Genomic DNA, 21,919 nt, shown 5'->3' with positions numbered 1-21,919 from the left:
GTTGCTGATCTAACAGCAGCACCAAAGTTACACCTACTTAATTGAATTAATTTAAATGAAAGTAAAATAAATGTCTGATAACTACGTGTTATTTTTAAGTTGACTGAACTAAAAAAAAATATTTATCTTATCTGAAGCAAATAATTAAGTTAGATTAATGTAAAAAATGTATCTTTCCAACATCCATATGTGGTCTTATCACCCTCTCATGGTGGAAAAAGTATTATCTGAGCTTCTTCATCCACTAAATCATCTTCAAATGGACACGCCATGCTGCTTCACCTCTCTGTGAACAAACTAACCTTCAACTAAACCTGCTCCAGACCAGGTTATGATCAGAGCATGAGTTGCCAGGGGAACTAAGCATACCCTGAAACAAACCTCTGTTTTTGGAACCGAAAGCGGTGGTTGTACATTTCTTTAGCCTCAAACTTACCGTGGGAGCTGGCATAACCTGCTTTCTTGAATACCCTTAGGTGGTCACAGGGCCACACAAATTCACTCACACCCAGAAGCAATTTCAGACACCAGATGGCCTATGAAACAAGCAATAATGGACCCATGCACTCGTATAGTTTTGTGCCAGATGCCAGCTCAGATGAGAAAATGAACATTGGTTGATCTATTTATCTACAAGTAAAGTGGATGCATTTGAATTGGAGTTGGAGAAGGGAAACTTTGGCCCGCCCATGGTAATTGCTGCGTCACAAACCTGAGTTATTTCAAACCACGGGTTTTTGTCTGCTCCTGATTTAAAAAGAGAAATACTTAAAAAAAGACGTTTTAAAATAAAATACATTACATTATACATGTCCTCTATTATGAGAAAAAAAGCTAGATGAACTTGTTAAAAAACGCCAAAAACACCATTTTTATTTAAGTACACAAATTGGTTTTAAAATCTTGCTTTTGTAAACATCTATTTTTTTACCCGCATTTCAAAAATAATTGTTATTATGCAGATTTATGAGATTTGTTGAGTCTATGCAGTATAAACAAAAAACCCGAGAACATTTTTTCCTGGCTGTTAAAATTAATTTGGCTTAAAAAAAAAAGACAAAGAAAAATAAAGGAAATTAAACTGAATTTTTTTTAAATAAAAAAATTGTTTATCTTCCTGCGTTATTTTTTACCCGCCTTTGGCCTGTGTGTTTCTCCATTGGGTGAGCCAGCTGTCAATCACTTGCTCGCCCCGCCCTCCGTCATGTGACAGATGTTTTCGTTGAGTCTTCCGCTTTCGCTGTGTTTTCGCTCTGTCATGTGGCTCTCTGGAAGTCGGACGAACCGGGTCAAGGAGTAAGCCGTCCGAACCGACTCTAGGAATCCCCAGCGGGGTGTCTGAAGCTCGCCCGCCGCCTGACAGAGTCTTCTTCGCGGTAGTTGCTTTTGAAAGGCTCCGGCGGCGGCCATGGCGGACGGGGAACGGTCGCCGCTCCTGTCCGACCAGCACGACGGGCTCAACGGCTTGTCTCCCGGCGAAATGTCCCCGGGATTCCTGTCCAAACCACAAAGTAGGTCTGCTGCTTTCCAGTAAATACACTGTATCGAACATTCACACTGCTCCACGAGTTTCTGCTTAACAGTTTAAGAATGTAAACAAACACGAGCAGCGTTTAAATCTCAGGAAAAGGGCGGAGTTTATGGCACCTGGAGGAGATTAAACAGGTGAAAATGTACTTGACTTGTGCGCGCGCGTTCAAAGCTACACAAAAATAAACGTGTTTCTGTTCTTTAAACACCCATTCCAATAAAAATTGTGTATTTAACATCTTCTCGTGGTATTTTCCTCAAATCGTTGTGAATCAGGAGTAGACGAAAAAGCTTGTAGGTGTGACGAAGGTGCTACAGTCGGTGCTCCCCTACTAGATCCATGTACGTCTTTGTTTTACCGGTCCGAGCAGGTATCTGGGTCCGACCACCTGTACGGATAGATGCCTCCAACATCGCTCGCCATTTTTGTTGCACTGGCTAAGCTTGGGGTGTGAGGGGCTCTATGTTCTCGGTCCGTAAACAAAGGGATTATGGGAAATGAGGGCAGGCTTACTCCAACCAACAGACCTGCCCATAACTCAGAAGCATTTTCCGATAAACTCCTGCTGCTCCGTAGAAACTATGTCCTAGAAAACGACGCAGGTGTTTTGACTTTGGCTAAAAACTGCATAATTCTAATTAGAAGTGCTTTGGAAATTGATGAAAACTTATTTGGTTTATTTGTACCTTTGCCGTGGTTTTAACGTGGTTCATTTGTGAAAATTTCACGTAAAGAACTCACTTCCACGTATATTCATGTTTGACCAATTTTCATCCGTGCAAAATACACATAAATAAACATAGTGTGTGTGTGACACACCCTTAGGTGACGATTAAAAACCTTTTTCTTCGTCTATTGTAACTATTACTGATTGTAATTTAACGTACCGTTTAATCAAGTCTTTTTCTAAGATTCAGTGCATCCTCACTGATCCTAAACCGCTATAAAAAAGAAGAATAAAAACTGCTCGATAAATAGATGATTCTGTGTACTACTGTAATGATGCATCATGGGAATTTATGCATTGTGGGATGAATGAAGGTTATTTTATTTTTGTTGATTTGATGTTGGTTACCGCTCAGGAACATGTTGGTCTCTTTTCACGTGCTTTGATGGTTCCTGTTGCCCTCAGCTCAAAGAAGATGAAAGGAATGTTCGAGTCACTCTTTGGTGTCAGAAGTTTTGGATTTGTGTTTCCGTAAACGCTCAAACACGTTTTTCCTCATTTTACAAATGTTTGTTCAAGTTGAATTCTTCCTGGTCTCCTAACTTGTCAGGTTTAGCACCTTTCCCCAGCTCGGTGGTGTCTGGAGAGCCTCCGCCTCCGTACTCGCCTCAGGGCAGCCCGGACAGCGGCAGCGCTGCGTTCGTCAGCTGCCGAGTCTGTCAGTCCGCCATATCTGTGGAAGGCAAGGCCCACCAACACGTGGTTAAGTGCAACATTTGCAGTGAAGCTACGGTGAGCCGGACAGGAGAAGCCTCGGATGGATCTGACTAATTCCTGGTTTAAGAAACATGTCTTAGTCTTCACGTTGATCTGTTTGTAGCCGATTAAGAACGCTCCTGTTGGGAAGAAGTACGTCCGCTGTCCGTGCAACTGCCTGCTGATCTGCAAAGTCACGTCGCAGAAGATCGCCTGTCCGAGGACGTACTGGTGAGACACAAACACGAGCGCCCCGCCGCGTTTAGCTTGTCTTGGAACCCCTGTATCGTCAACCTCTGCCATGTTTTGCCGGCAGCAAACGCATCATCAACTTGGGACCGGTTCACGTCGGCACGGACAGTCCTGAGCCGCAGCACCAGCCCGTCGGGATCCGGGTCACTTGTGGCCACTGCTACCACCCATTCCTGGTACTCTGACAGGAACTCTGAGCTTTTTGTCACCCATGTTGTCAATGGTTTTGATGTCTATAAAGACTCTCATTCATCCAGGTTGATTCCATCGCAGTAGTAGGTTTAGAAGTTGTCATCTGGACTTGGTTTTTAAAGTTGAAAACGTTTCAAAATGTGAATTGACAAAGCTTTTTGGATAAGAGGTGAAACGTTTTCAACTTTAAAAACCAAGTCCAGATGACAACTTTTAACCCTTGTGCTGTCTTGTGGGGTCCAGATGACCCCACCCTTCCATTGACGTGTTCTCCCTACCATGACAAAGGTGGATAAAGGTGGAAAGATTTCATGTAATCCATGGACACCAGTGAAGATCACAAATCATTGAAGAAAAAAGGTTCAGCGCACTAGCTAGTGGGTCTAGATGACCCGTCTCCCAACGTTAAAGCCACGTTAACGTTGGGAGTGGGGTCATCTGGACCCCACATGATAGCACAAGGGTTAAACCTACTACTGCAATGGTTGCATTGCTAGTTCCATTACTATTGATGCTCAATAGTTTTCTTGTTTGCTGTGTTTATTTTTTAGTGGACAGAGTTTTCAGACCGGACTTTGGCTCGATGTCCTCACTGCAGAAAAGTGTAATGCCTCTCTCACAACTCAAGAAAACCAGCCATCCCGCTTAGTTTCAAGTAAACTGAGCTTCTCCCGCTTTCTCCTGCTCCAGCTCCTCGATCGGGCGTCGATACCCCAGGAGGAGGAGCTGGCTCTGTTTCCTGCTCTTCGTCATCATCACAGCCTCCACAGCGGGACTGCTGGTGGGTTTTATCGTCTTTTTGCCTCACCAACATTAGAAGATTAAAAGGTCTGTTTGGAAACATTCTCATTGATAGAAAGCTATTGATTTTCTCAACCCCAATTATGTTTTTCTCAGTGAAAAAGTAAGTTGGTTGACAATTTTTTAAAAACCTTTTCAGGCCAACAGGAAAACAAGGTAACCCTAAGTTTTTTCATTACCAGGTCAAATATAAATCCGTTCTCCTGCTGAATGACTGGTGACTCATCCTTAAACTGATGGAATATTTGTTCTTCAAACGTGTTCAAGATCCAGTTTAGATCTGTTCTGCAAGTTTCTGCCATTTTAAGTAGATGATTTATTTTGTGTTAACTGGATGGATGGAAAAAGAGGATTGAAGGATGGATGAATGGAGGGAAATGGGGATACATGAGTGCGATGGATGGATGAATGAATGAATGGAAATGGGGATAGATGAGTGCGATGGATGGATGGATGAATGGAAATGGGGATAGATGAGTGCGATGGATGGATGGATGGAAATGGGGATAGATGAGTGCGATGGATGGATGGATGGTAATGGGGATAGATGAGTGCGATGGATGGATGGATGGAAATGGGGATAGATGAGTGCGATGGATGGATGGATGGATGAATGGAAATGGGGATAGATGAGTGCGATGGATGGATGGATGGAAATGGGGATAGATGAGTGCGATGGATGGATGGATGGTAATGGGGATAGATGAGTGCGATGGATGGATGGATGGATGAATGGAAATGGGGATAGATGAGTGCGATGGATGGATGGATGGAAATGGGGATAGATGAGTGTGATGGATGGATGGATGAATGAATGAATGGAAATGGGGATAGATGAGTGCGATGGATGGATGGATGGATGAATGAATGGAAATGGGGATAGATGGATGAATGGATGAATGGAAATGGGGATAGATGAGTGCGATGGATGGATGGATGAATGGATGAATGGAAATGGGGATAGATGGATGGATGGATGGATGGATGGATGGATGGATGGATGGATGTACGTCTCGTCACTCTGGCTGACTGAACACCTGATCCAGGTAATCGGCAGCAGGAAGTTCAGACAGCTGGACAAACAGGCCGGATGGAAGACGTTGAGGTCAAAGATGGGGCAGCTCTGTTCCAAACCGCAGGGCTTCCTCACATCACCCCCTTCTGCTCCACGTCAGAGAACATTTGAACCCAAAGGGCAGTCCATTGTGTTTGCAGAGACGGAGAGCAGGCGGGCGATCTGGTGTTTCTTTTTTTTTTGACCGAGTGGGAAGTACGTAACTTATGTAACTACATGGATAGTTCTCCAAAATAAACAATATAATGGACTTCAATGCAGAGCAGGATTTTTCTAATGATCATACTTCCATAAACTATGCTGGTCTAAACGGCTTTGTTATCAGATTAAGTACATCAGATTCTCCTATTCATGTGAAAAATCTAAGAAATGATGCTGCATACGTGGTGTTAGCTCAGTGAGGGTGGTGCTGGATCTGTAGGGGGTTGTGCTTTGGGAAGGTGGTGTTAAGGAGGCCAATGCAGATGCTAATGTGGAGGTAAAGACTGGCCCGTCTGGGAACGGCCCAGCAGGAGTTGCTTTTCTGAACCTGTTAGCCCCTTTAACCCCAGGGGTTCAGCTGCAGTCTTTGACTTTCTTTCGAATACCGTAACTCTTCAACCGTTTGTGCTATTGACGTCATTCCAGCGGATTCTGAGGCGCTGCCATGCAACATTTGACATTTTGGAATGTGGTCGCAAAACCGACATAAAGAGCCGCCTTTGTCCTCGTTGATCGCGTAAAGAAGATTAACGGTGGGTCAAGGTGTGTGTGTTATTGAGGTGTTGCCAGTGACATCGAGCCTAATGTCCCCCAAAATCCCCCCCCCCCCCCCTCTTCCGACTGACTTAAACACAGTGATAGTCTCTCGACATGTCAACACGCTGACATCTCCAGGTTCTGTCCTTACACTCATCTCAGACACTAACAAATTTCTTCACATGACTGCATCGTACCACTGTTAGAGGAGTAACAGTACCTTAGTCGGGGATTGTCCCGAACTCATTTACACTAAAATCTGGTAACTGGGAGTAATCGAGTATGATGGAAACTGACTGGAAATGGGACTATTAGAAAATCCTGGTCTACATGGACTTTTTTTTTTCTAGCGAACAACGTTGATTGTTGTTAAAAAACCCTTGTGTGTTCTTTGTAAATATCATAGTGCAGAGGGTTGTAGATTTAGCTTCAAGACTGCTAAAGGTACAACCCAATACCTATGGTGTCCTCCTTTGTACTACATCAGGAAGAGACGGTGGTTGTCTTGTAAGTCTACAGTGACTTTCGTCTCCTGGATTTTGTTTACACATTGCAGATATAATTTGGATAAAGGTGGATAAATGCCAAGAAATGTCGGCTGTTATCAGCAGTTGTCCAAGACAACTGCTGTTATCTGATAAAGGATGTTGGATTATCTTGTGTTACATCGTATCTTCTGTGTGTAAAGTGTGTGACTGTGTGGTTCCGCACGTCTGCCCTGCTGACTTCTCCAATCTAGGAAGAACTTTTTGAATATTTATATCCCCTCACTGTTTTCTGGCTGTATATTCTTTGGTTAATTGTCCCCACAGGACAATCAGAAGGTCTTCTTGTCCCCCCCCTGCTGTTCACACACTGTGTCCTGCAGGGTCTCACTGGGTTCCTGTGGCCATCGCGTCCCACCTCCTGTGGAGACGGGCTTTCTTTGAACTGAGATGAGATTGTGATGCGAGTTCCTGCGTGGGGGAGGAAAAGTGGCTTTGTGTACTTCTGTAGTGTTAGCATACAACAAGTCTGTACTTCTGTGTGTCATTGCGGGACGGTCAAAGGGAAAGTTGTCCATATTGACATAATTCATGTCACGGTTGGAAACACAAGTCCCTTGGGGTCCTCACAATCCAGAATCACACCTGGCAGCACATGTTGCAGTTCCTCATATCACCACTGGAGGCTGGTTTCAAAGGGGTGTCCCCCCCACCCCACCCCCATCGATTCTTGTGTTTAATGGGCGGCTGTGGTGCAGCGGTAGGGCGGTCGACCCATGATCCTACAGAACTCAGTGTCTACCCCCCATATTACCCTTTATCAAAATGTTATTGATGTGGCAAACCTGCGGTCTGAAGGCAGGGCGGTTGACCTCTGATCGGATTATTGGAGGTTTGATTCCCACCTTGTCCGCCCATAAGTCGAAATGTCCTTGAACCCCGCTTTGATTTGAATTGTTTTTTTTTTTTTTTGAAGCTATCAAAGCAAGAATAGTGCAGAAAACAATACAAGAAGACGAGATATTTTACAAAACATACCAGAAGAAGCTGGAAATGAATCGATGGAACGGTCCAGTGGAAAAAAATGGATCAATAAAGTGTGTTTGAAAGGATTGGAAGCGTTTAACGCCGGAGCAACAGTAAAACACTGTAACTTTTGTGACTGTTTGTGGAATCAACGTGACAGATTTCACCTTAATGATGTAAAGTCTAACAAATTGGCGCTTTTCTCCACGTCAGAATCAACTGATGGAGGCTGTGGAAACACTTCTTATCTTTGTTAAAAACTCATCTGTGGATGACGATAAGGCCAGCTGTATTAGTGTTTCTATTAACATGATTTTACTGTTATCGTTTTATTGTACGTCACTAATTTTTACTTTTAATTTGATCTTATTTATACTTGTGAAGCACTTTGGATCTCTGGTAGATGTTAAAGCGCTTTACAAATAATGATTGTTTGATTGATTCTGTACTGCAAAGTACATCAGCACAAAGCTGCTTTTCATCCATCCATCCATCTTCTAAACTCATTTTGTCCCTCTTGGTGCTGCTGGAGCCTATCCCTGCCACCGGACAGGTTACCAGTCTTTTGCAGGGCCACAATCACACAGACAATTAAGTGGAACCAATTAACCTAGGAAGCAAGTTTTTGGACGGCGGGAGGAAGCCGGAAAAAAACAAGCAAACTCCACACAGAAAGGTCCCCCATTGGAGTTCTGTTTCAGGTCCCCCAGCCGGGACTTGAACCGGCGGCCTTCTTGCTGTGAGGCAAGAGGAGCTGCTTGTCTCTGCGTCCAAATCTGCTGGAATTACAATAATCAGTGATGAAAGTCTTCCGGGAATTCCCGGAAATCCGGGTTTTTGAGCAAACCGAACGTACTTTCCGGGAAATAAAGACCTGATCTCTACGGACAAATCGCTTTCCGGATTAGAAAATGGTCTGAAATCAGCTAATTTTAGCTTTATTTTCTATATTTCTCCGCAGATCGCTTCCTCTATGGTCGTGGCCATCTTTCGTCTTCCCGGCCTAATTGACCAATGACGGGACGTTTTAGTTGCTTTCGGATGCGTCGACGGGTCTGATTGGCTCTGTCTGCACCACGTGGTCAGGGTGACTTGCTTCCCTAGAGACCAAAACTGGCGGACCCACGCTAAACTTTCACAAACACATCTGAAGAGTTTGCGATCAAATTTGTGTTAAAATAATGGCAGGCATCGTCATTATTGAGCGTGGTCACGACCTCAGTTGTGAGAAGACGATAAAAAACAAATTGAAGTGGTCTTGGCTGGAAAAAAAAAAAAAGATTTTTAAGGTAGTGTAGGTCAAATACTTTTTTGTGTAAAATAATCTCAAAACCACATTTTGAAATAATTTCAATTTTAGTTTTGAGTTTCAGTTTTTATTTTGAATACATTTCTCTATCTAATTTATTTGTATTTCCTAATTACCATGATTTAGTTCAGTATAGTTAACATTAATTATAAGTATTTGATGGTTTGGACCCGCACTCCCTTAAAAAATAATGTTTACAATGTTTAGCTTAGTTTGTATGTTTGTTTTGATATTTCCCAGATTACTTAGTATTGGTGTTAAAGAATTGATGTATTATGTTATAGAATTATAGTTTAAAGCAGATCCCATATTTTGATGTAATTATAGTTTGAGAAAACAGTGCAAGTGGATGTTGTACATCAGTCATTTCTAAAGCAGAAATAATGTATAAATAACTGAGGTATTTTCATAGAATATCATAGTTACTGGTGTTCTTTTTGCCATTTGGGGCTTTGATGTTACTATATTTTAGCAATTGTATGTTCTGCAGCTTTAAGGAAAAGCGTAGATTGTAGGATTGTGTTACTTTGAGCAATTTTCCAAATTCTTTTTTAGGACCAGCAAGTCCTTAATGGAGAGTCAAACTAGGGGTTTGAATGACAAATCATGATGCTCCAATTAGTCTTAGTTTCTTGATAAAGAAGTGAAAAACTAGCTGCCAGAATGCACCAGAATGCATCTAAGACCACGTATTTTTCCAAAATTTCGCTCTGTGCCCGCCATATCGCTCAAAGAAAAGTTCAGGGATTTTTTCCTTGCCTGACTTTCATCACTGAATAATTCTGTAAAGACTAGAAGAGTGTCGGTAGCTGGGAAAGACCCAACAGGCCCTCGAGGAGCTTTTGTTTGGAGGAAACGCTGAAACTGTGCTGACAGTTGTCCTCCAGAGCATAAAGGAGACGAAGGAAATGAAACAAATTAGACGTGACCTGCAGAAATGTTCTTTGCTCACGTCAGGTGGGAACCTGGAAGGAGGCCCGGGACTCCAAAGGCATCTACGCGGCGTGGGTCCTGTCCATCGTCCTCTGTCTGCTCGCTCTGTTCAGGACCGTCTACTGGAGCTGCCTGAAGATCAGCAACCCCATAAGCAACGTGACGTAAAGGCGGAGACGCGCCGACACGCAGCGGACTGCATTTACCACACGGCTGTGATGTTCAGAGGAAGGAGTCTGGACGCCGGTCTCAAAAATCCAAACGACAGATCATTACAGAAACCAGATTTGTTTATAATCGTTTTATTTTCCTCTAATCAGAAATGTCCTATTTTTTTAGTCGTTTGATTGTTTCTGGAAGCTTCCGTCTTGATGGTTTCTACCAAAGAATGAAGCCTAATAGCACATATGACTGAAGCGTTACGCTGAGAGGTTCGGCGTCTGCTTCAGATAACATATTTGTGGGAGTTTAGCCTGAGGAACGTTTGCCATAGGAGAGTAAATAAGATGAAATGATGCAAATGGAAGGAGAGAAGAACGGTTCATGTAGAATCTACTCGTTTTATGTCGGTTCATCTCAGACAGGAATATTAATAAAATTGCTGGGTTTTGAAGTTTGTTGCTATTTAAAGATTTCTGACATGAAAACTTTGTTTAATGTGAATTAATCAGACTAAAAGTCTTAACGGAGCGTCTGTTTTGTCCACATTTTCACTGGAGATGATTTACTGTACAGACTGTTGAGCTTCCTGTCCCCCTTGTGGACGATCCTCGTCACTTCCCGCCGACTGTAAAGGACGTTGCACTAAAATGTACAAATGTTTTTTTGTTTCAATATTTTTCTGGTGGACAGATTTCTCTGTAAATTGGGAAAGAAAGTTGTACTTTTAACACGAATAGTGAGTCGAGTGTTGTTGTTTTCAAAAGTCGTAAATATTTTAATTATTTTTCCGAATAAGCATAAATTATAATTAAAACTGATGCATTTGATTAAAAAATGTCATTTTGTTTTCTGAAAGATTTAAATAAATATTGCCTTAATATTGACCAACAGTTTAAAAATCTTTAAACAAAAAATATGTTTTTGAATCAAGTTTAAAATGTTATTTATAAGTTCTGAATGGCTTTAGGTAGAAACTTTTATTTGATATTAACTATTTAACCACATTAACACTTGAAGCTTCCTTATAAACACTAAACTTAAAGTTTATGAGGTAAAAAATCATAATTTATTCATAAAACATGGATTTTATTGTGGAAAACCCTTTTTTTTTATTAAACAATTATGACAGATTATTTTGCATTTGCATTATTTTACAACAAAATAACCATAAATACATGATCCACAAGGACAGAAATTTTTTTTTGGTCTGCCATTTCAAAGTTTTCTGTGATCTAAAAAATGAAAAATCAGAAACAAAAACCTTGAGAAATCTGATAAAAAGATTTTTTTTTATTCTTCTCTTCATTTGTTTAAAAAAATGAAGAAAAGAACAAATAAGATTGACCTTTTTTCAATCTCCAAGATAAAACCTTAACAATTTTCAGATTTAAAATTAGAAAGAAAAGTTGAATTTTCCCCCCGTGAGCATCTTTTGGGCTTCAGCTGTGGAGACAGATGTGGAAAGGCTGGAACGATGGAGGTTTGCTTCCCGAATCGGATCATTTCTGTAGTTTTTCGATTTCCTTTGATAGACTTAAATGCTGAAATGAATTCATCCTTTGGTCTTGTTGTAGTTTTTAAACTCATTTCAATCATGATTTAATTGCCTAACAGCATTTTGTGAAAAAGATCCGCCACTGTACAGATGTTTCCAGCTGTCTTGCACTGACCTCTCACCACCAGCAGAGGGCAGCATGTCTAGCAATAGGACTGGAAATCCGGTCCTGGATCAGGGGATTCCAGGTTCCAGGATGGTTTCCAGCAGGAAGTAGAGGATCAGGTTTGTATTAAACTCTGAAAGTTATTTTTTTTTTAACACAAGTTGATTCTGATATTTGATTTTGAAACACGTTCATCCATCGGTGAAACTTTATAAAGGCTTCATGGAATTCATCCTTTCATTCTGCTGAGGTTGGTTCAGTCCGTCTCAGCATCAACAGTAAAATTGTCGACCAAGACGAAGAGTTTCACTTTTTGTTGCCCTCTTTACGGGTTTATCCAAGAACTGAAGAGAAAACCGTCAGTGGTCATGTCTGTGTAATGTTTCTTCAATTAATACAAATATCAAAAGTCCCAATAAATCTTCTTCTTTCTCTTTCGGCTTCTCCCATCAGGGGTCGCCACAGCGAAACAACCCCCCCCCGAGGACGAGTCGCACGGTTAACACTGCAATGTTTTACGTCGGATGCCCTTCCTGACGCAACCCTCTCAATCCAACCGGGCTTGGGTCCGGCACAGCATGGGACCGGCACATCAGCAGAGAAGCAGCCCGGAATCGAACCCTGGTTCCACGGACGGAGCTGGCCCCCTCAAGTCCCAATAGATAAAGTACCAAAATAGGACTATCTATTGATATTTATTAAAAAAAAATTCTGGTAAATATAAGTAACTTGCGTATGTTTTCATTTGAAATCAAATCAATTGGTTGAACGTTTGTTCTATAAGGTTTTTATGAATGCTTCCAATGCTGGCCGTGTAGTTTGTGATGTTCAGAGACCCTCTATTTTTAGTTGAACTTGTCTCCTGTGCTTCCTTTTTGCCCCCCCCCCCCCCCCTCCAGCTGCTGGCTCAGGGGGGAGTGCAGCCTTCCTCCAGGCTCCCTTCAGTCTCAGATCGAATCCCATCAAGCCACCAACGAACGCCTCCGATCTTCTAGAAGCCCAGGAAACCCAAAACTCCCCAAAATCAGAGCCCTGGAAAGATTCTTTGCTTTGAAAAATGCCCCGTTCAAGGGCAATGAGGAGTTAACCTTTGGCTTCAGTGACTAAACTAATGGGATTATTGGATTTGTTCAGCCTAGAAGAGTAAAGATCTGTTTGACCTCTCATTTCCGTTTATGTGTTTTGGGGTTTGTGGCCATGTTGGAGGACAAGGTCTCGGATTCTCCACCGCGCAGCGACAGCATCAACCCCGCCGGACAAAGCTGGACGCTTAAAGACGGACGACCCGACCCTGCCTCAGCCGAGAGCAACGCCGGCGACCCCGCGCAACGGTGAGAGCTGAAAAGGCACAATGCGTGTGTGCTGCTTTGATTGAGCCGAGGCTTCACAGCGGATTACTGCCGGTATGTGTGCCTCCGAGGGTTTGGCATTGGCGGTCCAACGCCGTTTCATTGAGCGGCTTACCGGACGGTCTTAGTGTCACATCTCTTCATCCGAGCTGACAGCCCTTTCAGATTTACAGTTTCAGGCAAATTGGACCACAAACTCAACAATCAGCAAGATCATTATCAGAATCAAAAGTCGTGTTTTAAAGAAGTTTTTGCAATTAAAAGTCAAGAAAACAAGGATTATAAACAATAGGCTTCAGTTTCTGACGGTTACCTTTATTTTCTCCACTGTTCTGCTCCAGGTGTCCAGGAGTCATGGCCAAACGTTACTTCCAGCTAAACTTTGCCTCACATTCGCCTCTAGCCCTTGTGCTATCTTGTGGGGTCCAGATGACCCAACTCCCAAAGTTAACGTACCTCCAAGGCACGTTAACGTTGGGTCATCTAGACCCAACAAGAAAGTGCTCTGAACCTTTTTTCTTCAATGATTTGTGATCTTCACTGGTGTCCATGGATTACATGAAATCTTTCCACCTTTATCCACCTTTGTCATGGTAGGGAGAACACGTCAATGGAAGGGTGGGGTCAATTTGACCCCAAAAGATAGCTCAAGGGCTAGAAGAAAACAAAGTTCAAAGTCATTTTGTTTACTGAAAGCTGCTAACGAGCACAACTTATTGCATTTCCCACCACCGTGCCTCAACGCAAGAAATGTCAAGGTTGTAGACCGCTCGGTAAACACATTGAGCAAAAATGTTCCTGCATATTTTTCCCTACGGGCATGATTGACAGGTCGTAGAGACCACTTATACAACACATGAGGGTAAATGAGGGTGTAGTTTGTATGATGTAGTCCTGTTGTATCTATTTTTTTATTAGTTCAACACCCCCAAATTCAATTCAATTCAATCCAATTTTATTTATATAGCCCAAATTCACAACAGTCGTCTCAATGGGCTTCGTGCCGGTACAATCCTGTGGACTGCGCAAGGAGCCCATATAGTGCTTTTCTAAAGCCTTTCAGAGTAAACTAGATCCATGTAGATAAACATTTATTACCTGTGGCACACTAAAGAATGATTGTTCTATGAAATATGAACCCAGAAGTAAGACAACTCGATCTCTGAGGGCAAAGTGAAAGAGTGTCCATCCACTTGCTAATCAGAAAACATATAACTAATGATAAAGCACTTTAAGGAAATTAAAACAAAATCATTTTGATTTTTTATAAATTCCCTTTCACAGCTGTAATTATTTTGTAAAATACGACAAATACCAACAAATTTATTCACCAAACCAGTTTGTAAAAAAACCTTTGTGAAGTGACTGAGAAATGTGTTTCTGCTGAAGCCAGACTCCGGTGGTCTGTAGGGGAACTGCAACATTTGGTCCTTTCAGGTTTCCATCAGTCTCTGGAATGGAGGCTGGAGGGTTTCCAAGATTGTAAACACTCAGTTTTACATAAAAAAGCTGATTCCCCCGGTTTTCTGGGTGTTTCCTCAATCATCCGATATTTTCTTATCTAGCGAAAAAAAGAACCTTCTGTGGTAGCGATGTAGCATGCTATGGCTAAAGTTAGCCTGTTAAATGGTCATCTGTTTTTTGCACACTAACTTAAGACGCCTTCAAGGGTTTGGTGGTATTTTGAGTGTCAAAGTGGTAAACCGTGGAGGTTTTGCGTATATTTTACAAACAGATGAGACACAAGCAGGAAGGGAACTTAATTCTACAACAAAGACGAGAAACTTCCATCTGTGCCCGCCGAAATCCAACAATCCTCCATTTCTTCATTTATTTTTTTAAATCTATCAACTTGCAGTGAATTATTTACTTTAAAAGACAGATGAAATATCAAATGTTTGGTGTTTTATTTGTTGTAAATCAATGTAACTGTGTAGGATGGTGTAGGTACTAATGCCTCCTTCAGTTTAGAGCGTGCTGACCTTGGAACGTCGGCATTCCCGTACACAACATTTGGTCCACACACTCAACACATGGCTGGTCCTCTCGTCAATGTTTTACAGAGCTTTTTCACATTTTCAACAGTTTATTTTTTCATCTGCAGTTCCCCTCTTTCCTGTGTGGTTTGAACTCGCCACTTTTTCTGACACAGACACTTTGTTTGGTTCACACCTTTGCTTTTTTCCGATGTCCTGCTCTCCAACTGCTTTGCTCTCTGGCACCTGTTGACTGTTAACACTTTAACATGGCGTTCCTGACGATCTCCACGCGGCCGGCCTGATTTTACAGGTTACACCGGTTTAAGTTTAGCTTCACACTCGGGAGCCAGAAAAAACTCTTGCAGGTCAGCTGGTTGATTTGTTCTGTGTGTGCAGTTTAAAAAAGATGAGGCACTTTAAGGTTTTAGATGGTGTTAGATGTTCTATTTAAATAAGAAATGCAAGTTTACCTCAGAGACAGCTGAAATAAAACACATTTTAAAGCTAGATTTAAGAATTTGTTTCTTAAGCTGGGATTTTTCACGGTTTTTCCTCTTGTTCCAAACAAATACTGTTCAACTGAAATAAATGATGAGTAAAAAGAGCGGCATTTCCAGAAGAAAATGCAGGATTGAATGATACATTGCTCAAAAAACATGAAACTTAAAGGGTAATAATTGGCAAAAAATAAATTAATAAAAAAAGAAATGATCAAAGTTGACCATAAATTAAGTGAAAACAGCACAATAACGAAACAAAAATAGGGTTGCGAAAAATGAATGTCCGGGTTTCGAACCAGCGAGCTTCTGCACCAAGGATTCCCTGTGTATTTCAATGGAGCCAGAAATCCTGGAATATCTTGAAAAGTTCAGGGATTTGAAGGACCAAAAGTCACAGCTGGTAAAAGCTGAAAGAGCTGAACATTTGAATAGTTGAATGGTTAAAATAGCTGAAAGATTGTTGGAGTTAAGCGCCAAAAACTGGTGGAAGATACTAGAATAAAGAAAGAGAAACAGGAAAACAATGCTTTATAGCATTAAACCAACGAATACTTTATAGCAGTGGTTCCAAACCTTTTTTGTGCCACGGATCGGCATGACGTCACACAAACTTTCACGGATCAGGATTTCAAATGTGGGCGGATGATTATATATGAGCAATATTGTATTGTAGATATTGTAGCAATGTTAAGACGAGGGAGGAACAAAGACGTGACAAGACGAAGCCTGAGCATTTATTTTGATACGCTTAACATTGTACATCGTACAGGTGTCATCATCCTCTCCCCTTTCCACACTCATGGTGCCATAAAGAAGTACTGTCTATTAAATGTAGCTTTCTAGTTTTTGGAAGTGGAAGGCTCCTCTTCTGTCTTCAGGCTGGGCGTTTTTCCCTTGGCAAAGAAACTTTCCAAAGACGTTTGTTTTTTACTCATTTTGCTAGATCCTGGGTTTTATTTTAGCGGTATCCTATCACGTGACCAAGAAGAGCGCCTTGGCCGGCGTCAAGAGTGACATAGACGGATGGAAGAGAGAATTGTGCAATTTTCAAAATAAAACATCCATCGAAATAAATAAAAACGGAAGTCATGTAAGTTATTTATTCTTTCTGTGCGGCCCGGTACCAAATCAGCCACGGCTCGGTACCAGTCCACGGCCAGGGGGTTGGGGACCACTGCTTTATAGCATTCAACCAATTAATATATGTTGAAGATAAATTATTTTCCACACTATAGGCTGCGCCGTCAATGAATGATATATTTTTAAACGTAGGTATGTCTTTTAAAAAGACCACCAAACTATAGGGGTGCATTAGAGCGAGACAAAAGAGAGAAAACTCCACCAGTCAGCCTGACTTTATTAACTGTGACTCTAGAAGTTGGTTTTTTCAAAGTTTTGGGACAGTTTAGGAACCCAACATTGGAAGGGAGGCCAATGCTGGTGAAAAAGGTTGTTTTTTTCTTCCTCCAGACAAACAATTTTGGCCACTTGACACTAACCAGCTTGTTCCGCCTGACTATTTCTGGAGCTACCAGAAAGTTAGCTTTTGTCACAGCTTCACTGGATTGTCTGCTGTCCAGCATAGCCTCTTATTACTTGATCATATTTAACGGTGTGCTCCTCACAAGTAAATTTTTCGGCGTCTTTTTGATTTGTAGCATAATGGCGATTTATGTTAACCTCTTTCTTTGAGCACTGTCTTAACCCTTGTGCTATCCTAGGCACTTTAACATTGGGAGTGGGGTCATTTAGACCCACTAGACAGTGTGCTGAAACCTTTTTCCTCAATGATTTGTGATCTTCACTGGTGTCCATGGATTACATGAAATCTTTCCACCTTTATCCACCTTTGTCATGGTAGGGAGAACACGTCAATGCAAGGGTGAGGTCATCTAAGATAGCACAAGGGTTAACCTGCTTGCAGGCACAGGACTTTATCTGACTCACGAGGAACGACAAAGTGTCCGTTCGTCCACTTAGGAATAATCATCGCTGATTCCCATAGATGTCGCCTAAAACCGAAAAGAAACGGACATTCTGTTTTTTTTCCAAGCAATGAACAGTTGAAATATTAAAACCATCGATTCAAATTTATTGCGTTCTTCCTGGGCTACATTTGTAGGTTGGTTACCTCACAGCCCCTCGACAAGTCCTGTCTAAATGCAATGAACACTGCCTTCTTTTTTCTGATTTCAAGGATTGGTCTGGTGTATCCTTCTATGCTGTTCATATCCCAAAATGCATTGTGGCCCAACTCGGAGATTTTCTGACAACAATGTGAAGCGGGACCTGGAGTTGGAAATAATTACACCTTTCTATAAGTATACCTCCAAGAAGGACCCGGCCAACGTCGCCCGGGAAGGTCGCGGCCATTGAAGGATGCAGCCCTCGAATTTGGACACACCCATTGAGTACCTATGCTCTAGAACTTGTTTGTAGCACACTACATGTTAGCCGCGTTAGAAGTGTTAGCCGCGTTAGTGTGTTCACAATACCTGAAACTCCCAAGCTTGTATGCAACATGAAAAAAAACAGATTGAAACCGTAAAAACAAACATAACTCCCAAACTTCTTAGTAACACGTAAAAAAGAACAGTCTGACACAGCTACACGTTAGCTGGTTTAGCATATTAACAGTAACGTCCAACCTGGTTTGCAGCTCATACAAAAAACCAGACTGACATTTTGATCTCTGAAAATCATTTTAACATCAGTAAGAACAATCAGAATGAATACATAGATAAGGCCCTCCGGATTATAAAGCACACTATCATTTTTTTGACGAAAAATTAAGGCTTTTAGGTGCACCTTATGGTGTGAAAACACAGTTCAACCAAAATGCTGATTTAAAAAGAGTCCTCCTGCATTGTAGACCTATCTTGAGGGTAATCATCAGGATTGGTTTCAGTTTGTGAACAGAGAAATCTTCTGACAAGCGGGTCACTTTGTCTTAGGCGTCACTTGTTCATCCACTTGTGAAAAGCGTTTCTGGGTCAGCCAACCGCAGACACGGAGGGTGAAGTAGTGGTAGTTAACCAGGACGTGACTTACACTGCACTGACTTAGTGAAAGAACTTTTAAAAACCACCTACATCTTCCGTGCAGGACGCCACGTCAGATGTTTTTACGTTGAGATTTGTTGTTTTGAAGCACGGACTCAATTTTTTTATCTACATTTACAATGTTGTTCTTGTCAATATTTACCAAAATTTCCTAGATTTCGCAAAAATGTCTGAAAAATATGTTTGTAGAAGATAAATGAGGCAAGCTGGATGGTAGTAATAATTTGGAAATTCACCTGGAAGCAAGACGTCTCTGGTTGGAATCCTAGCTGGCCATGTGTGGTTGTTTTACTCCGTGTTGATTGGTGGTTGGATAGATTGAGAAATCATGCCTCTTCTGAGCCCCTTTCGGGGTCATTGGGTTGCTGGAGCCAACCCGCAGTGGAGTAAAACAGTATTTAATCGTCCACCCATTGTGCAAGTTCTTCCACTTAAACAGATGAAAGAAGCCTGTAATTTTCATCATAGGTATGTCTCAAGCATGAAAATCTAGAAAATTACATTTTCACGTTTTTTTAATAAGATTTCCTTTGTAAATGATGGTGGAAAATAAGTATTTGGTGTTTTTTGGATGTGACTCAGCATTCTTTCTCCTCCCAACATGATGAGTAGAGTTCTTACTAAAAAGTTCTATTTGGGTTTCATCTGACCAATTCTCCCAATCCTCTTCTGGATCATCCAAATGCTCTCTAGCAAACTTTAGACGGGTCTGCACATGTACTGGCTTTAGCAGGGGGACACGTCTGGCCCTGCAGGGTTTGAGTCCTTGGTGGTGTCGTGTCCTTCTGATGGTAGCCTTTGTAACTTTGGTCCCAGCTCTCTGCAGGTCATTCACTAGGTCAGTCATGGGGTTCTGGGTTTTTTGCTCACTGTTCTTGTGATCATTTTGACCCCACTGGGTGAGATCTTGCGGGGAGCCCCAGATGGAGGGAGATCATCAGTGGTCTTGAATGTCTTCCATTTCCTAATATTTTCTCCCACAGTTGATTTCTTCACACCAAGCTGCTGACCTGTTGCCGATTCAGTCTTCCCAGCCTGGTGCAGGTCAACACTTTGGTTTTTGGTGTCCTTAAACAGCTCTTTGGTCTTGGCCATTGTGGAGTTTGGACTGTGGTAGTTTGAGGTTGTGGACATGTGTCTTTTCTATAGATAACCAGTTCAGACAGGTGTCATTAATGCAGGTAACGAGTGGAGGACAGAGGATCATCTGACAGAAGAAGTTACAGGTCTGTGAGAGCCAGAAAACTAGTTTGTTTGTAGATGACCAAATACTTATTTTCTACCATAATTTACAAATAAAATCTTTAAAAATCATACAATGTGATGTTCTGGATTTTTTTTTCTCAGTTTGTCTCTCAAAGTGAAGGTTTACCTATGATAAAAATATTATAGGCCTCTTGTCTTTTTAGGTGGGAGAACTTTTTTGCCCCACTGTAACTACTGTTGGGTGACGGTAGGGTAAATCAGTTTACCTATGAAGGATGTTTTTGGACTGTGGGAGGAAGAGAACCCACCAATGCACAAGGAGAACAGGCAAAGTCTGCACCGAACGGTCCCAACCAAGATTTGAACCAAAGTCTTCATGCTGTGAGGCGACAGCGCTAAACAAGTTCAAATCAATGGAAGTACAAAACTGTCTTCACGTTCTGCACATGAAAATCATCACTGAAGTAAGATTTCATTTTCTCTTAAGGCCCTGCTTTTGGTCAAAATTAAAAACAAAGCAGCTAATTATCATAAAGGAGAACTTCCTGCCTGTTCTTGCACTGCAGGAATATCCTTTCTCCTCTAGAACATATGTCCTACTCGTCTCTGCTCTACATTACTTAGGTTACCTTGGTGAGGTTTGTTTTTTATACCAAAGCAGTCAGTTCCCACTTCGATACCAGTCTGCATCTTTTGGTTTTTATCAGAATGAAGTCCCTTTGCTTGATTAAAGTTTCCAACTCCTAAATATAACCTAAGGATCACTCCCCTCTCAGCTGATACAGAGTGTGCACGTGTCTGCGGCATTATGGCACCTCCAGGTGATGAAAAGTCTCAGATTAAATGAAAGCATGATGTAACTGTACCCACACTCCTTGATATCGCCATCATTTTTCATGATCCATCCTTTTCTCACAAGTCAGAGGAGGGAAATGTTTAACATTTTACTTTGAAAGAGTCGTCTCAAAGGTCAACTTATGAAAATGCACTTTTTGTTGGTTAGACAGTAAAGCCACATGGTTTAGTAAGCTAAAGGCACGTGATTAAACCAGTTTGGGATTGCACCATCTAACGTGAGGCAGTGATGCCTGACCTCGCACCACACGTTGTAATTGAAATGAAAATACCCAAAATACAGCGATTTTGTGTATCAAAATGAACAAAAAGGATGGAAATGACACAGAAATCTGTCAAACCAATTATCCATTCTTCTCAATCCTCTTTAGGATCACAAAGTTGACGGAGTTTATCCCAGCTACTGCTGGACGAAAGCAGGCAGCACCCCGGACAGGTCGCCAGTCCATCGCAGGGTCATAAAACCACAAATTATTGCCGTGGTTATGAATGTGGACTGCTGCCATCAGGTTGTGTCTGAATTCCCACCCTAACCTCTACATAGTGCGCTATATAGCGCGTTCACCATTTAGTAGTGCTGACCGAATCTACAATTCCCAAACAGAGTGCCCTAGAAATTTCCCAGAAGTCTCTGCGAAAAACCAGTGTGCATCCATGCTCACTAGATCTGCGAATATAGACCACAATGCATTGCGCCGGAACATTTTTTGCCAAAATAAAAGTATTTACCGTAAATTCCGGACTACAAAGCGCTCCCGATTACAAGCCGCACCTACCCATTTTCACGTGTAAAATTAGTTTTATACATACACAAGCCGCGTCAGAGTACAAGCCGCGCATGTGTTAGGCGATGTTGTCGTCCTGACAGATCACGGCCAGAATCCCAGAGTGAGTGCAATTCATTAGCACATTGTTGGTGGTTCCAGCTTTGCCTCTGGCTCATGTATTTGAGTGTATCGACATCTGTCAAACAGCATGGACCTATATTCTGTTCACAAGTTCCTCAGTTATGGTGTTTTTATTTCATTTTTTTTTACTTATTGACAATCTAGGTATCATACATAAAATTACAAACAGTAACCATATAATCAACATTACATCCCTCAGTTATAATGAGGAAATTTACATCCGCGATTCCACATTTCCCATGAGTCTTAGGGGCTAAAGGCGGGGCCAATGCCCGGCTCGCCACAAACACGTGTACGTGTTTAAGAATGAGCAAGTAGCAGCAGTGCATGGAGGGGTGAACGGGTACAGCTCTCCTTCCGCTTGTGTCGCGGCAGCGTTATGGGAGTAACAGGACTGGTTAGAAAACACACCGGTAAAATACAGCAGCGACGACTGAAAAGCGCGCGCCTCAGTGCGGCGCGTGCGTCAGAA

General features: G+C 41.9%; 2 protein-coding genes across 3 annotated transcripts in view; both read left to right on the top strand.

Moving 5' to 3' along the window:
- Positions 1-1,128: 1,128 nt before the first annotated feature.
- Positions 1,129-10,661, top strand: LOC101159467 (type I phosphatidylinositol 4,5-bisphosphate 4-phosphatase-B). 2 transcript variants are annotated; one of them, XM_023966338.1, is made up of 7 exons: positions 1,129-1,511; positions 2,815-2,990; positions 3,079-3,185; positions 3,271-3,382; positions 3,950-4,002; positions 4,089-4,179; positions 9,790-10,661. In XM_023966338.1, the coding sequence occupies exons 1-7, from the start codon at positions 1,409-1,411 to the stop codon at positions 9,931-9,933; spliced, it is 786 nt and encodes a 261-aa protein (XP_023822106.1). In that variant the 5' UTR covers positions 1,129-1,408; the 3' UTR covers positions 9,934-10,661. The 2 variants fall into 2 exon arrangements, with proteins under 2 accessions (XP_023822106.1, XP_004079694.1); XM_004079646.4 differs by having other exon boundaries at positions 1,133-1,511; positions 2,809-2,990.
- Positions 10,662-12,598: 1,937 nt separating this feature from the next.
- Positions 12,599-21,919, top strand: part of LOC101174778 (zinc finger protein 638) — a 32,469-nt gene continuing 23,148 nt past the window's right edge. The window contains exon 1 of the mRNA XM_011487289.3: positions 12,599-12,919. Within this exon, the coding sequence (XP_011485591.2) occupies positions 12,786-12,919 (134 nt within the window). The 5' untranslated portion in view covers positions 12,599-12,785. The remainder of the gene's footprint in view (positions 12,920-21,919) is intronic.

The sequence above is a fragment of the Oryzias latipes genome, chromosome 18, assembly GCF_002234675.1.
Source record: "Oryzias latipes chromosome 18, ASM223467v1".
Classification (NCBI taxonomy): domain Eukaryota; kingdom Metazoa; phylum Chordata; class Actinopteri; order Beloniformes; family Adrianichthyidae; genus Oryzias; species Oryzias latipes.
This window is presented reverse-complemented; position numbering and strand designations above follow the sequence as displayed.